The following is a 15,293-nucleotide window of genomic DNA, read 5'->3' as shown; positions in this document are numbered from 1 at the left end:
CTCTGCATTTCTAACAAGCTCCCAGGTAAGGTTGCCTCTACAAGGACCACACTTTGAGAGAATTAGGGAAGATGGAGCACTGATTCATGGAGAGATAGCCATGTGGGAATGGACAGGTGCTGGCTGCCTTGCAAACACTTTGGGAAACAGAGGACAAACACAGGCTGCTGAGGTGCTGTTGGGCTGCTGGTTAGGGGCAAGGCTGCTGTCTCAAACAGACCTGTTAAGCATCCTCCAGATTAAATGGTACTTTGATATTGCAGGTGATCTTCTCTGTCTGGGCCCTGGATCAGAGGCAAAGTTATGATCCCACTCTTGTGGGGCCTCAGTCTCGAAGGCCTCCTCATGACAGAGCATAGATAGACTGTGCCAAGGTGAGGACCATACCCAGGAAAGGTTCCCTGGAAGAGGTGGTCACCAGCCACATCTTGAAGGATGGGTAGGGATTACTTGAAATTGAAACTGTCCTGGTATATTCAGGGTTTACAGATGCTATGGAGCACACCACTTGATGCACACAGAGTTTATGCTGCTCTGGGGTGTGCATCAAAGCAGCATCACACACAGCCAACTTCCTTTTAATCTCATGAGGTGGGGTAGAGGAGCTAGGACATTCTTCCCTGTGCTGCTTCCAGGATTAAACTTGACAACACCCGGAGAAGTAAACAGCTTGTGTCCATGGCTTCCTCTTTGGACTGAAAATCAGACACCAGCATGTTTTCCCTGTCAGATACTCTGTTGAGTGAAATGCACATTTTGCTGGAGATGAGCTGGTGGATATTGCTGGGAGATGTTTGTGGAGGTCCTCTCAATGGTACTTGTTATGTTGAGGACTGGAGCAGAATGCTAAGGTTCTGTTTCCTGAAGCTGTGGACAAGGTCCACAAGGATCTGTAAGGTCCAGTCTGGTGGCAGACAACAAATACACACAAAAATGTACCACAGGTGAAGGCTTAGAACAAGGAGGCATCCTGGCCTTTTCTCCACCTGTGCTGTCCAAGACAGTAGCCAGTGCTGAGCCCTTAAAATGTGGAAGTCCAAACCAAGATATGGAAAACACGTACCTGATTTCAGAGGCTTAGCACACACCCCAAACAATGTGAAAAATCTCATTAATCATGTGTCATATTGATTACATATGAAAATGATAACATTTTGAATATGTTGGGTTAAGCAAAATATATTAATTGCTGTGTCTTTTACTTAAGTCAATGTAACTAGAAAAAACATAATGATGAATGATGTGCTCTGTATTTTCTATTGGAGAGAGCCGATCTAGATTTGTCACTTCCAGGGGCCCATGTATACTGTCCCCATCCCCATTCCCCACAAGCCACAAGCCAGGAACTCCTTGGTCTCAGAGCTTTGTTTAGCACCACAGGGTGCAGGAGAAAGAATGCAGGCTTGGACTTGAGTTAGAATCCCAGTTCCACCAGCTCATTAGGTGAGTGCCCTCAGCAAGTGATGTCACCATCTAAGGTTCAGATGCCCTCTTTAAAATGGAAAAATATTTATCTACCATTTGGGTTTAGAAAGGATTAGATAAGATGCTTTCTGTAAGGTGCATGACCCAGTGGGGCCTCCTCAACACTAACTGGTGCTAACTGAAAGCCTCTGGCACCAGAACCAGCAGCCTGTCGAGTGGGCCTGAGGCATGTTCAGCCTCCCTCTGAGCCCCCTCACTGGCCTGGCCCCATCTGCCTGGCCTGCAGAGCCCCTCTCCAAGCCTGAGACCTGGGCTGACATAAATCCTGGGCTGCAGCAGGACACACCTCACCTCTTCCCTGTCCTGATTCAACTGTGACCTCCTCTCCCAGCTCTCCCTCCATGCAGGGTCACACTGAGCTGGGGAGAGAGAGAACTGCCCACAGTTGGTTCTGCCTGTCCTTACAGGACACATCAGCACAGCTCAGGTGCACTCTAAGCCACAGCTCCTGGGAAATGCTCCTCAGTGGTACCCAGGAGTCACCTGGATACAGCCCTCTTAGAGACAGGTGGGTGAAGTTGGGAACCTGGGTCTCCTAGGACACAGGGAGAAGCTCCTGGCAAAACCTACTGAACCAATCTCCAGGGACTTGGTGGTTCTGAGCCTCCCCCAGGCCCTGCCAGGCTCAGTCCCAGCCCTCTCCTGTTATCTGCCCAGTTAGGAGTCTCCCTGCCCTGCAGTAGACCCTGGGACCAGTGTCTTAGCTCCTGGGTCAGCCAGCACATGAGAACCATGTCCTAATTAAACACTGTCCATATGGGTGCTTGCAGGTCACCTTGACCTAAAAGGATGGCTGTTATTGCTAAAGTCCAGTGCATGCAGACGTGCCTTGAGGCCAGGCTAACCCTCTCCTGAGGTCACACTTCCTGCCCCTTGCTCTTTATCCTCTGGAAGACACTGAAGGGTCACCTGTTCCCAGAGGGATGGTACACAGTGACTGTGCTGAGCAGGGATGGCCCCAGGCCTTCCAGGAGGTGCCCATCCTGGGACCCAGGCTTATCCCCTCCCAGTTGGAGCCAGGGCAAAATGGCCTTTCAGCATCCCAGCCTGCACAGAGGTTCCAGAGTGGGTGCTGGGCCCGCTGAGACAACAGGGACTGGCCTCATCCCAGTCCCCACTCCCTCCTCCTTATTGCTCCTGATAGGCTGGGATCCTGGTCCTGGGGGTGGATGCTGGGGAAAGGCCAGAGCATCCCTGATCCAAGATGAGTCCATGACCATGCAGGGTTCCAGCTGGGAAGAAACCACCCCCCAGGCATGCTCCTCCCAGGCTGGCTTCAGATGGCCAGGCTATAGGCGAGAGGGTGCCGTGGAAGACGCCTCTGTCTGGGAGGGGCAGCCCTGGGAGCTCCCTCTGTTCCCTCCTGCAATCCCAGCACCACCGTGCGCCCCAGTCCTGGGCCCTGGAGGCATTCTGGGTGCATCCAGCAGGATCCCAGAGAGAGGCAGCACAATGCAGCGCCCCGGCCTAGGAGCTGAAGAACATGCAGGTGTTGTGGAGGAGGTGCGGGGCACACTCGCTTAGGCAGCTGGTCACTCCGATGTGGTAGAGACCCAGGAAGCCACAGCCTGAGGATAGGCTCCAGCCATGCTCAGGTTCATACATGGTGGGGACAGGTCATCCGGGGTCTTGTTCTGCTGCTGCTCAGTCTCGCATAGGTGCGCCCTGAACCTGGAGTCCCGCCAAGGCTTGGGGATTCCCAGGCTGAGACCCTTATGGGCACCAGCTTCTGCCCACCCCATGCAGTTGATCTCTGTCCCACACCTAACTTAAAAGAACAGGGAAGGTCCTGGAGAGAAATACTTTCCCTTTAATCCCCTGAATCAGGGTGAAAGTCTCAGTTGGTGTCAGGAGTTCCTTAGCGTCCCTTTGACACTTAATCTCCCTTAAACAGGCACCAGTATTGAAATAGAATTTAAGGTCTTTGCTTTACTTCCTTGTAGTTTTGTTGTATGATTGTCTTGGATTCATGGCACATGGTAAGGCTTCTTCATTTATGATAGTGACAGGAAGATTCCTCTTCAGTGAATCACTTGCAAGCAAGCACTGTGAGTATCACATGCTGGGGCTGTGTGTGCAGACAGGTGGGGAGTTTTGGAGGCTCAAGACTAGTTTATCCTGGTTCCCTTAGCAGATGCCTACATGCCACTCACCCTCTGTGCACACACGCCCACTGTGACCCACTGAGCAGCCACGTGGAGAGGTTAATCTTTGCCCGGAGTGTGTAAGCAGTGGGTGCAGCATTGGAACCCAGCACAGGGTCTGGGTCCACACTTCTCTGGTATGAACTCCTTCCTCCCCTCTCTCTCTGTCACTCTGAGTCTTTGTTTCTTTCTCACACACTCATGCATCCACCATGACATTTTATGAAGAGTCACCTGGCACCACTTCTGTTGGGGCCCTGCCCTCGGTGCTGTCACAGTGAACCATAAACATCCCCTCTTTTACTTCACTGTCACCCAGCAAAATACTTCTCCACATTTCTTGAACTTTTGCCTCAGAAGAAAAGGTGAGAGCCAAGGAAATGTGTGGGTTGTGCCACTGCTCACATCAGACAGATATTGCTTTGAAGAGGGGGGAGGATTGGCAGCTGACACAGTGTGTGCCACACACGGGGCCAGGGTGAGAGAGGCACTGTCCTGAGGGTCCCAGTGTACATTGGCACACTAAAGGCTCTGAGAAGTCCTGCTGTAGCTATCTCTGTTTAATTTGCCTTAACTTGATATTTCCTGAATTTATTGGATCATAAATGTTTTCCTTGTTCCTGTTTGCAAGTTGTCTGCGGCCTTCAGTGGTGCTGTTCACCAGCATTTCTCCTGCTCCTCTTTTGCTCAGGGTAGAACAGCCTTCCTGTGACCCAGCCATGTGACTTTCTCTCATGAACACATCATAAGCAGAAGGGATGTACATCACTTCTGGGTGAAAACCTTAAGAACCATATTCCCTTCATCCCTCCATGGTGATCTGTGGTCCTCCAAATGATTGTCTGGGAGTGAAGACAATTTAAATCAGCCCCAGCCAGGTCTGATGGACACAGAGCATGAGGGAGAAGTAAACTTCTGGAGCTTCTTGTTAATGCAGCTGAACCATATCCTATGTGATAAAAACCACCTGGTAACATCTGCAGGGACACCAGTATTCCTGAGAATGTGACCTGGCCCAGTCAGAGGTGGAAAGGCAGTTTCAGTGGTGACCCTGGTTCTCTTAATGAACTCAAATCCCAAGCCTGGGAGGCCATGGGTAGGGGAGGCTGGATCACCTGGCCCTTCCTCTGATCCACTCTGACTTCACCTTCTCTGCAAGAATCCCTTCAAAATTCCAGCTGTCTCTGATGCAGCTTCAGGGGTGTCATCCCTTATCGCTCTGACCCAAGGTTGGTGTTGGCTCTGTTCTATCCAGCTCTTCCTGTGTATGTCCTCTATCCACATGGCCAACTCCATGACATGCTCAGAACCACCTCCCCATATGCTCCCATTTCTTGGAAAGTGCCCGTCTCTTTTCCCCATCCTCAAAACCTCATCAACATATGTGTCCCCCTTGGCCAAAACATAGTAGTCCACTGGTGGGCTTCACAGAAGCTGGGCCAGTGAATCCCTTCCTATTGTTAAAATGTGACTCCAAAGTCCTTACCAACTCCTCCCCATATGCAGAATGGCAGATGGCAGGGAGAGAAGTAACCAAGGTGCTGACAATGATAACAATGACAGCTAAAGTTAGCAAGCACTTCCTCTGTGCATGGTCTGTGCCAAACACCTTCCATGTGTTAGCTTATTTCATCCTGTTGGCTTCACTCTCCAAGTATATCCCAACCCTGGTGTTCCCTTGTTGCAGAGGCATTCTGTAGATAGGCTTAGCATCTGCAATCAGTTGACTTTTAGTAAAAGATTCAGTAATGGGGGTGGGCTTCAGCTAATGAGTTGAACACTTACAGAACAAAGAACTGAAGTTTCCCAGAGTACAATTTCTCCTTTAAGTCTTCCCTATCAAGTCCTGCCTGCATTTGCAGCTTGCTGACCTGCCTTACAAACTTCAGACTGTCAGCCCCCACAGTTGCATCAGCCAGTTTCCTAAACTAAATCTCTTAATAGATAAACACATTTATCCTATTGGTTCTGTTTCCCTGGACAACCCTGGCTGGGACTTGAAATGGATATAAAGACAATGGAAAGATTTTTTAAAATAACATTTATGGAGGTGGTGGTGGCTGAGAAGGCAGTGATGGTGGTGGCAGCTGCTCTGGAGGCCACATTCCTGCTTCTTTGAGTGGGTCACCTTGAGCACCAAGAAGATCCTCATCTTTGAGGTGGTTGAGGGTGGCTTCTTGGACATCTCATGGGGATTACAAGGCCTGGCAATAACAGAATTTATAAAGGAGACCAAGAATCCAGTGGGAAATACAGATTTGCTGCTCACATGGATGGAACATATGAGTATTGTTTTAGCAACAGGATGTCCACCAATACTCCAAAGAGAGTGATGTTCTCCACCAATACTGGGGAGGCCCCAAAAAAGATAAGACCTGGAAACTAAAGTTCACCAGAACAAGCTAGAAGAAATGATTAATGAACAGCAATGACAGCTGTAAAACAAGAACAGGAGTACATGGGAGTTTGGAAGAATATACACAGAGTGATCAATGAGAACACAAAGAGCAGAGTGGTCCTTTGGCCCTTCTTTGAAGCTCTTGTTCTGGTCGCCATGACATTGGGAGAGATCTACCACATGAAGAGGTTTTTGAAGTCCAAAGTGTTGTTTAAAAACCTTTTGTCTCTTATCTCACTGTTTACTAAACCTCTTGGTCACAATAATGTCAGTCATTTCTCTGTTTTTGTTTTCTGATCTGTACCTTCACAGCTTATGTTTCTTTGTTATTAATAGTTATATGGGGGAAACAGCTTTTTAGGAAAGTTATAATGAGAATTTGACACTTGATTGGCATCATTTATTTGAATTCTTCTTCCATTATACAGTCCTTCTGGAACTCAAACACTGTAAATGAAATATAGGAGTATGGTCCTTTCTATGTCTTTTTCTTTTATTTTCCTAATAAAGTGCAGTTTGTGCAAGAAATCAGCACAAGTGCTGACAGCACTCCACTAAAAGTTATATTCTGATATTCTGCATTCTTGGGATCCTTCCCCTGCAGTTCAAGTAGTTAAAGATTCATTTTGTTGACTTCTTATGAGAAAAAAACCAGTGTGCATCAGGATATTTTCTGCCCATCCTAATGGCACAGCTCTCTGACTATGGTGTAGGCAAGCATGGGTGGGTACTTTTATACTTTCTTTCTTGTTTTGCTTTAAGATAAGACTTGCTGCAACATACATTCCCCACCCCCCTAAATTTTTACATTGAACCTTAAGTCTCAGTCACCTCTACTTAAATTGATGACACAAGCAGCTAGTAACCAGTTTTTTGTTTTTTGCCTAAACTTGTAAGAAGTTCCTATCAAAGCCTATTCTCTGGGTGTTTCAGCAAATGATAGCTCTTCCTTTCTGTGCTGGCATGTCCACTTTCTCTGCTCTTGGCACACAGGAAGTGTGTATTCACACAATTGGAAAAATCCTGATTCCTAATGCCAAAGGGTTAAAACCTCTTGGATTTCATTTCAATGATTTATAGCCACTATTTTATTTTTCATCAATAGCATTTTGGGCCACTATTTAATTAGCATACTGAACATTGGTGTCAGTCCTTGTGTTTTGTTTTGGTTTCTCTTGGGTCTTTTGTTTTTGGCACATGGAAATTTGTATAAAATTAAATGACTCTCTTGGTCTCTGATGATGGATTTAAAATTAAAGAAGCATCTGGTTTGGTGTGCGGATGATCCAGGATTATGTCATGACTGATAAATATTAGTTACTTGCAAATTTTTTTTCATCTTTGCAAAGGGAAAACTACAAGTAATGAGTTCTATATAACTAAATTTGTTACAGGTTTTCATGTTCAGGATAAACATTACTTTTTAACATGGATGAAAATATTTGCAACAATTTTTTGATAAGGTGACTTGTTTCACCTCAGGACAACTGTTGGATGCCAGTTACTTTTGTGTGTGTGAAAACATATCACAATTAAATTAAATGATGTGTATTTGAAATTGGTTGTGTATTTAATATGCCCCAAGCTCAATAAATAAACAGTTCTTTCTATTAAAAAATCACATTTATTATGAGTTATATTCTGATTTTAAAAATAATACATGTTCATCATAGAAATCTAGAAAACAAAGTGTATGAGTAAAATATAATTATGAGTAATCATAAAATGATAACCAGTGTAAATATTCCAGAATACATCCTTTTAGTCTTTTTTCTATCTATATACCCATATATATATAGATACCTGTATAATTTTATTTATTTTTAACCATACTTGGCCAATACTCTTCTTCAAGTTTTGCAATCTGTTTGTTAACCAAAGACTATTGATCTCTCACATCAAATATATTAGAAATCTTTGTTCTTGATAGTGGAATATTCCAGAGTGTGCATGCACCCTTATTAGAAGAAGCCTTTATCTGGGAAGGTGGGAGAAACCAAAGAATATTTGGATTTGCTGAGGAGAGATGCTGCAGTCCAGGAGGGGTGGAGGTGGCAGGACAGAAGAGACTCATGGGTCCAGCTGGAGGAGGTGGGATGGGGTAGCATTTAAGGCACAGGTGCAGAGGGAAGTCTTGGCCACTTCTCAAAGAGTATGACACTTCCTTGTCTTAGTGCACATTTATAAAAAACATAAACCATATGCCCATTGTAAAGAGTATTTCAAAAACCAGAAAGAAAATGAGTCCCTTTAGTACTATCAGCCATTTAATGTCTTTCTTTTCTGATAACCTTCACAAAGGTAGTGTATATATCTGTCTATACATAAATAATTTGCTTATTATAAATACTCATAAATTTAGTTACACCTGCTAATGACCCATGATGAGGTTCTAACAGAAGAAAATTTGCTGGGAAATTCCAGAGTAAGAGTTTCCAGTAAATGTGTGAGGAGATGTTACAAGCACTTAGGCCGAGGGCTCCAGGAGGTGTCAGGTTTGACTGATGTCCACCCCCTGTCCATCCCAGAGAGGTGACAATTGCTTTGTTCTGGCACCTGGGTAGCTTGGAGAGCCTGGCCCCTCACTCAGACCATCATGAAATAAGGAGCCAGAGTTGAAACTCAGACTTCTGCCCCTGAAGGAGAGGCTTTTAGGCCCCTGTTTTTACAAGTAACCCATGCATTCAAGGAGTCCAAAATCTAATCACAGAAAAGAGGATGTGCTCTCAATTGTTTACCCTGGAACCATTTTGAATTTAAATTATGTGGCTTCTTGATGAAGGTCTTTCTAAGAAGTTACTAGTTCTTCAATGCCAGGATACTTACACAACTAAGGGTGAGTATCCCCTACCTATGGCCTAAGCACTTGCAGAACCTCTTACTGTGGAATTTCCCAACTGGTTTTCTTTTGTTACACAATGTAGGTAAGAGTTTTGACTTTGCCAGTACCTAGGAGTTTGAGTGTATCCTTTTTTAATTGTCCTACTCAAGGACATAAATAAGAAAATCCACACCCCCTTCACTTTGAGTAACATTACCTTAAGTTTGCTAATAATACATTATACCTGGGGCAAAGGTCAGTTCCCTGAATCAAGTGTTCTTTGTCAATAAAGCTGGAGGACTAGAGAGGACAGAGAGAAGGTTATTGTTTGGGAGTATGGGATGGGAAAATGACACAGGTCAGAAGTCACAGGAAATAAGCCAAGTTCACGTCTGAGAGGACAAGTAGAAAAGAGAGTTGTTGCTTCATTTGTATGTGGTTTAAGCTTGGCATTCTGAGATGACTCTCTGCTCAGTAGGGATTTTCAATCTCCTATTCTATTAACATTTCACTGCTTCAAGCAATACACAACCCAACAGATAATAAAATTTCCTTTTTTTAATACAGAATCCTTTAATATTTTAGCTAGGTCAAAATAGATGTTTTCGAATGGAAGTAATTTATTTCTTTAGTACTAAGTGTCAGGCAGGAATCTGACTTGCAGGCAGCCCTACTTCGAAAAGCATCACAACCCTCATGCTGCCCAGAACCTCTCCTGTATGGGGAAGTAGAATCATGCCACTCTCTTCCTTCCAACCCCAGGGGTGCACAAAGACCAAGGCCAGCCCAGTCCCCAGCAGAAGGACCCACCTGTCCAAACACCAGCCATTCTAGGAACCCCACACTGGTCAGTACATTAACAGGGCTGTGATGTTGAGCCAGCAATGGACCCCCCTTGCTTGTTCCCCAGGTGGGATATTACAAACAACTGACCCAACTGACACACACACTTACATGTTAGCTTTCCAGGAAAGGTAGACTTCCACTTATAATAAAGTATCTTCCTAGTTTTTCATAAAAAGACTTCCATTACATGTGTCTTTGATAAACAGTAAATTGAGTGCAGAAGCCAGTGTTCTGTATATCTGAGGCATCAGCTCATTAAAAGGCCCAGGATAGGTAAGATTACAAAAGTTGGTTAGATTTATCACCCTTTAAAGAATTTCCTAAACTCTTCTCCAGAAATGACTGAGAAACTCTTTTCCAGCCCTCCCACCCTGGCAGCTACTTTGCTGCCTAAGAAGGTCAGACCACATTGGAAGATGGATCACTGTGTGGCCTCAGCTTGTGCCCTAATGGACAGTCCACAGGACAGGTGTCCAGGCTCACAGGGGTCTTGGGAGGCCATCAGTCAGTCATGTTCTGGTTTTTGTGTGAAAGGCTGGTGCCCTGGTGCTGGAGATCGGCATCTGAACCACAGGAAGAAAGCCAGCTTAGCTGCTGTTCCTGCAGCTCTGATATCTTCCATCACAGATTAGGTCGACCCACTTGACACTGAGTTCTTAACCACGAAAACTCAGCCCCCACACAGAGCTCCTGCCACTCCATGTGCTTGGGTGACATGGCCATCCTTGTCCTCTCAGTCCCCTAGACATCACCCACTGAACATCCACCAGCAAGCCCACCAATTGAATGGGTCTATCCATTGCATCCACACAAACCAGCTCACCAGCAGCATCACATTGCAGCCTGCCACCACCCACCACCAACACAGACTACTGCTGGCTGGCTGTCCCCACTCCCTCAGAATGCAACTGCCCAAGGCTCTCCCTAAAGTCTATGGCAGCCTCCCCCATCCTTTTATTCAGACCAAGTGCTTCTTGCCCTTGCCCAGGCATGGTGGCAGTCCCCTGGTTGGAGCCTCTGCTTCCAGGTGGGCCCTGTAATCCACCCTCCACTTCACAGTGTAAACCAAATCCTCACATTCACCATTTAAACCCTCCCATGGATGCCAATAATCCTAAAAACAACAAGGAAAACAATCAGGCCCCACTTCCTGAGGTAAGGATCCTCCCCATTGAAGAGGTCAGGAACAGACACCATGATTTTCAGGATAATGTTCAGTCCCCACATCTTCAGAATGGACTTCCTGCTCTGCATTGGCATTTTTCTGAATTCAGAATGTGGCCGCATTGCCTGGGCGGGCCACTTGTTAAGGATGCAGATTGCCAGGTTCTACCCCCAGAGGGGAATCCACATTAGCTGGCTCCCCCTCACCCATCCTGAGAAGCCTGGCTGATCCCTGCCACACCACCCTCCCTGGGCTGCAGGCATCCAGAGCTGTGTCCTGTAAGCAAAGCACAGACTACTGACAATCTCTGACCTTCATCCTGCTCCCTCTGCCTGAGATGCCCTTCCCCTGCTTTATCATCCAGCTCTGTCCTATGCTGCCATCAAGACTGGGTTCAAAATACTCCTCCTATAGGAAGTCTTCCTACATCTCTCTGCAGGACTCCTTGGCACTCCATGAGGTGCTGATTACTATTTTCAGCACTGTGACCTCTGATTTACCTAGCTGCCACCCCAAGACAGAGGATCCTTCCACTAGCAGACAAGGGTCTCACCACCAATCATGTGCTCAGCAAAAGGTTTCTGGAATGTCAGGGTCTTGTGCCCAGAGGAAGGGGGTGCCTTTGTAGCCCCCACACTTACAGTCAGATGATTTACCTGGAAGTGGGGAGCAGACAAGCCACCATATGAGAATAAATCTGGCAGGTCACCCACAGCAGACACTGGATGCCCTCAGGAATATCCGGGAACCATGTCACCAGCCTGTAGGAATAAAGCCCAAAGTCCCAAAGGCAGGAATGTGGGAAGCTGGCAGTGTAGGTAACTCCAGGGCTCAGTCCCACCACCAAAACAACTATTAATCAGGCTGGAACTGTTTGGAACAACTATTCTGAAATTCCAGAGGCCAGAAGAACACTGTATAGCATCTAGGGAAGTGAAGGAGGAAGAGGCTGATAAACTGCAGTGCCCATCCCCCACTCTCACAAAAGACACCAGCTTGGGGTCCAGTCCCTGCCTAAATCACTGATGACAGAAAGTGGCATAAAAATCCTTTTCCTCATGACCAGGGGTGAGCACAGCTGATTACTGATCACATCTTCTTAGCAAATTCAAATCATTGGGAGACCAGCTTTAATGGTAGCTGTTGTTTCAGCCCACCCTAACAGGGGCTGTGGTGGTGAAGACTTGGAGAAGCTGTTCTTCCCCAGGGCTGAGGGGTATAATTAGTTGAATGGCTGCCTCTGCTGAGAAGGCCAGGAGAGCTCAGCTTTGCAGAGCCATTGGGGAAACTCTTAGCACCCTTCCTGATCCCATCCTTAGGGCACGTTGGAACTGGACTGCACTCATTTGTGGGTTCCTGGACATCTTTTGGCTAGGAAAGACTGGCTTGGGAAAGTCCTCTCCATTGTGTCCTCCTCCCAAAATTTGCCCTCCAGGGAAAAGGAGCTTGAGACAAACAGGGTAAAAAACTACAGAGATGGACAGTCTGGGGGAAAGACCTGTGGACTTCAGACATCCAGGAGAGCTCTGTTCCATGGGAAACAGGGGAACTCCAAAACAACTAACAATCAAAAGCCCAGGACTAGATAGAGGCCATGAAAGATAGCAAAACCCTGCACATTGCATTCATCTTAGGCAGTCTTTCCTGATAGGAGGGTTGCAGCCCAAGAAAATTCCTATCTTATTACCAGCTGGTTATAAAACCAAGAAACAGGCATTAGAGGGGATAAATCCCAGAGTAAACATTTTAAAATATTAAAATGTACAGTGTGCAAAAAAAAGTATAAACAATGAAACAGGAAATGATGGCCCATCCTGTGGACGAAAATAAAAATCCAGAAAACACCTAAGAAGAAGACAAGAATGTGGCACACCAAACTAAAGCTTTAAGAAAATGATCTTTAAAATGCTCAAGGAGATGAGAAAAACTATAGAGAAAGAACTAAAGGATATCAGGAAAACAAAGAGTCAGCAATATGAGAGTCTAAGTAAAGAGACAGAAAATTTTAAAAGAACCAAACAGAACTACTTGAGTTGAAGACAACAATAATTGATAAGAAAAAATGCCCAGGAGGGTTTCAAGAGCAGACTGGAGCTGGCAGTAAAGGTAACCATTTGAGTAACTGTAAATGCCAGTGTTATTGTAGTGTGTTGTTTGGTATATAAGTCCACTTCTTACTTCCTATGGGTGCTAAAATGCAAATGCATGAACAGTAATGATAAATCTATGATTTTGGACATACAATATACAAGGATATAAGTGGTAACAAGTACAAAAAACCTGATGGAGGGATAGAGGAGTACAGGAAAAATATGCTGTTGAATTTAAGTTTGTATCAAACCAAATATGATTGTTAAATACTTAGGATGTTAAATTTTAACCCCATGGGTACCACAAAGAAAATAGATGTAAAATATATCCAGATAGAAATGAGAAAGCATTCAATAGGATACAACACAAAAAATTCAAATAGATAAGTAGGCATTAATGGAAGTGAGGGACAAAAGAAGTATAAAACTTACAAAGGCTAAATACCAAAATGGCAGAGGAAATCCTGCATTGTCCATAATGACTGGACATGTAAATGGATTAAGCTCTCCAGTCAAAAGGCAGAGATTTGGAGAATGGATAAAAAAGCATGACACAACTATATGCTGTCTGCAAGAGACTCACCTTAAAATCAAATATACAAGTAGGATGAAGGTTAAAGAATGGAAAAAAATATACCATGCAAGTAATAACCCAAATAGAGCTGTGTGGCTGTTTTAATATCAGATAAATTAGATTTTTTTAAAAATTCATTTTTATTGAGGTATATTCACATACCATGCAGTCATACAAAGCATACATTCAGTTATTCACAGTACCATTATATAGTTGTCCATTCATCACCAAAATTAATTTTTGAACATTTTCATTATTACACACAGAAAAATAATAAGAATAAAAGTTAAAGTGAAAAATAACAATTAAGGTAAAAAAGAACACTGGGTGCCTTTTTTTTTTTTTGCCCCTATTTTCCTACTCATCCATCCATACACTGGACAAATGGGAGTGTGGTCCATATGGCTTTCCCAATCACAGATAAATTAGATTTTAAATAAAAAACCATTATGAGGGCCAAAGATGGTCATTACATATTGATAAAGGGGACAATTCAAAAGGAAGCTGTAACAATTATAAATATATATGCACCTAAGAGCAGGGCCCCAAAATATATTAAGAAAATAGTGACAGATTTGAAGGGAGAAATTGATGGTTCTTCATTAATAGTAGGAGACTTTTATACACCACTCTCAATAGTGGATAGAACATCAGAAGATCAGTAAGGAAGTACAAGGTTTGAGTGATACTCAAAACCAACTAGACCTATCAGACATATATAGAGCACTTCACCCAACAAAAACAGAATACAAATTCTTCTCAAGTGCACATGGATCATTCTCCAGGATAGACCATATATTGGGTCACAAAACAAAAATCTATGAATTAAAAATATTGAAATCATATATGTATATTCTCCAACCACAATGGAATGAGCTAGAAATCAAAAATAGAGGGAGAAATGGAAAATTCACAAATATGTGGAAATCAAACATACTCTTAAACAACCAATAGGGTAAACAGGAAATTGGAAGAGAAATTAGGAAATATCTTGAGGCAAATGAAAATGAAAATACAACCTACTAAAACTCCTGGGATGTAGTGAAGGTAGAATTATCTCACCTCTAAATGCTTATATTGAAAAAGAAGAAAAACTTTGAATCAAAGACTTAACATTAAAGCTGGAAGAACTACAAAAAGAAGGGCAAACTAAACCCAGAGTAAGCAGAATGAAGGAAATAACAAAGGTTAGAGTGGAGATAAATGAAATAGAAAACAAAAAGACAATAGAGAGAATCAACAAAACCAAAAGTTGGTTCCTTGAAAAGATCAATAAAATTGGCAAACCTTTAGCTAAGACAAAGAAAAAAATAGGATACAAATAACAAAAATCAGAAATGAAAAGGGGGGACTACTACCAACCCTGCAGAAATAAAAGGACACTAAGAGGATACTATGATCAACTGTATGCCAATAAATTAGATAACCTAGATGAAATGGACAAATTCTTAGAAACACACCAAGTACATACATTGACCCAAGAAGAAATAGAAGATCTCAACAAACCAAATACTACAGAGATTAAGTCTGTAAGCAAAAAGCTCCCAGCAGGGAAAAGCTCAGGACCATGTGTATTCACATGGGAATTAACTTCAATTCTGTTCCAACTCTTCCAAAAAATTGAAGAGGAGGGAACACTTGTAATTCATTCCATGACACCATCATCCTCATACCAAAGCCAGATAAGGATACCTTAAGGAAAGGAAAACTATAGGTAAATATATGAATATAGATGCCAAAAGCAACAACAAAATACTAGCAAACTGAATC

At 43.9% G+C, this 15,293-nt stretch overlaps 1 protein-coding gene and 1 pseudogene across 2 annotated transcripts in view; one reads left to right on the top strand and one right to left on the bottom strand.

Moving 5' to 3' along the window:
* Positions 1–2,937: 2,937 nt before the first annotated feature.
* LOC119542519 lies at positions 2,938–9,780 on the top strand (annotated as a pseudogene).
* The window catches only part of LOC119542358 (1-acylglycerol-3-phosphate O-acyltransferase PNPLA3-like), a 30,344-nt gene continuing 22,681 nt past the window's right edge, over positions 7,631–15,293 (bottom strand). Inside the window, exons 7-8 of one of the 2 annotated variants that reach the window (XM_037847052.1) lie at positions 11,516–11,620; positions 7,631–10,257 (exon numbers count right to left, since the gene is read on the bottom strand). In XM_037847052.1, coding sequence (XP_037702980.1) covers positions 10,200–10,257; positions 11,516–11,620 — 163 coding nt within the window. In that variant the 3' untranslated portion in view covers positions 7,631–10,199. The remainder of the gene's footprint in view (positions 10,258–11,515; positions 11,621–15,293) is intronic. The other variant, XM_037847051.1, reaches the window with a different exon arrangement.

This window comes from Choloepus didactylus, chromosome 8 (genome assembly GCF_015220235.1).
Source record: "Choloepus didactylus isolate mChoDid1 chromosome 8, mChoDid1.pri, whole genome shotgun sequence".
In the NCBI taxonomy this organism is placed as follows: Eukaryota; Metazoa; Chordata; class Mammalia; order Pilosa; family Megalonychidae; genus Choloepus; species Choloepus didactylus.
Note: the sequence above shows the minus strand (reverse complement) of the source record. Positions and strands in the feature narration are given on the sequence as shown.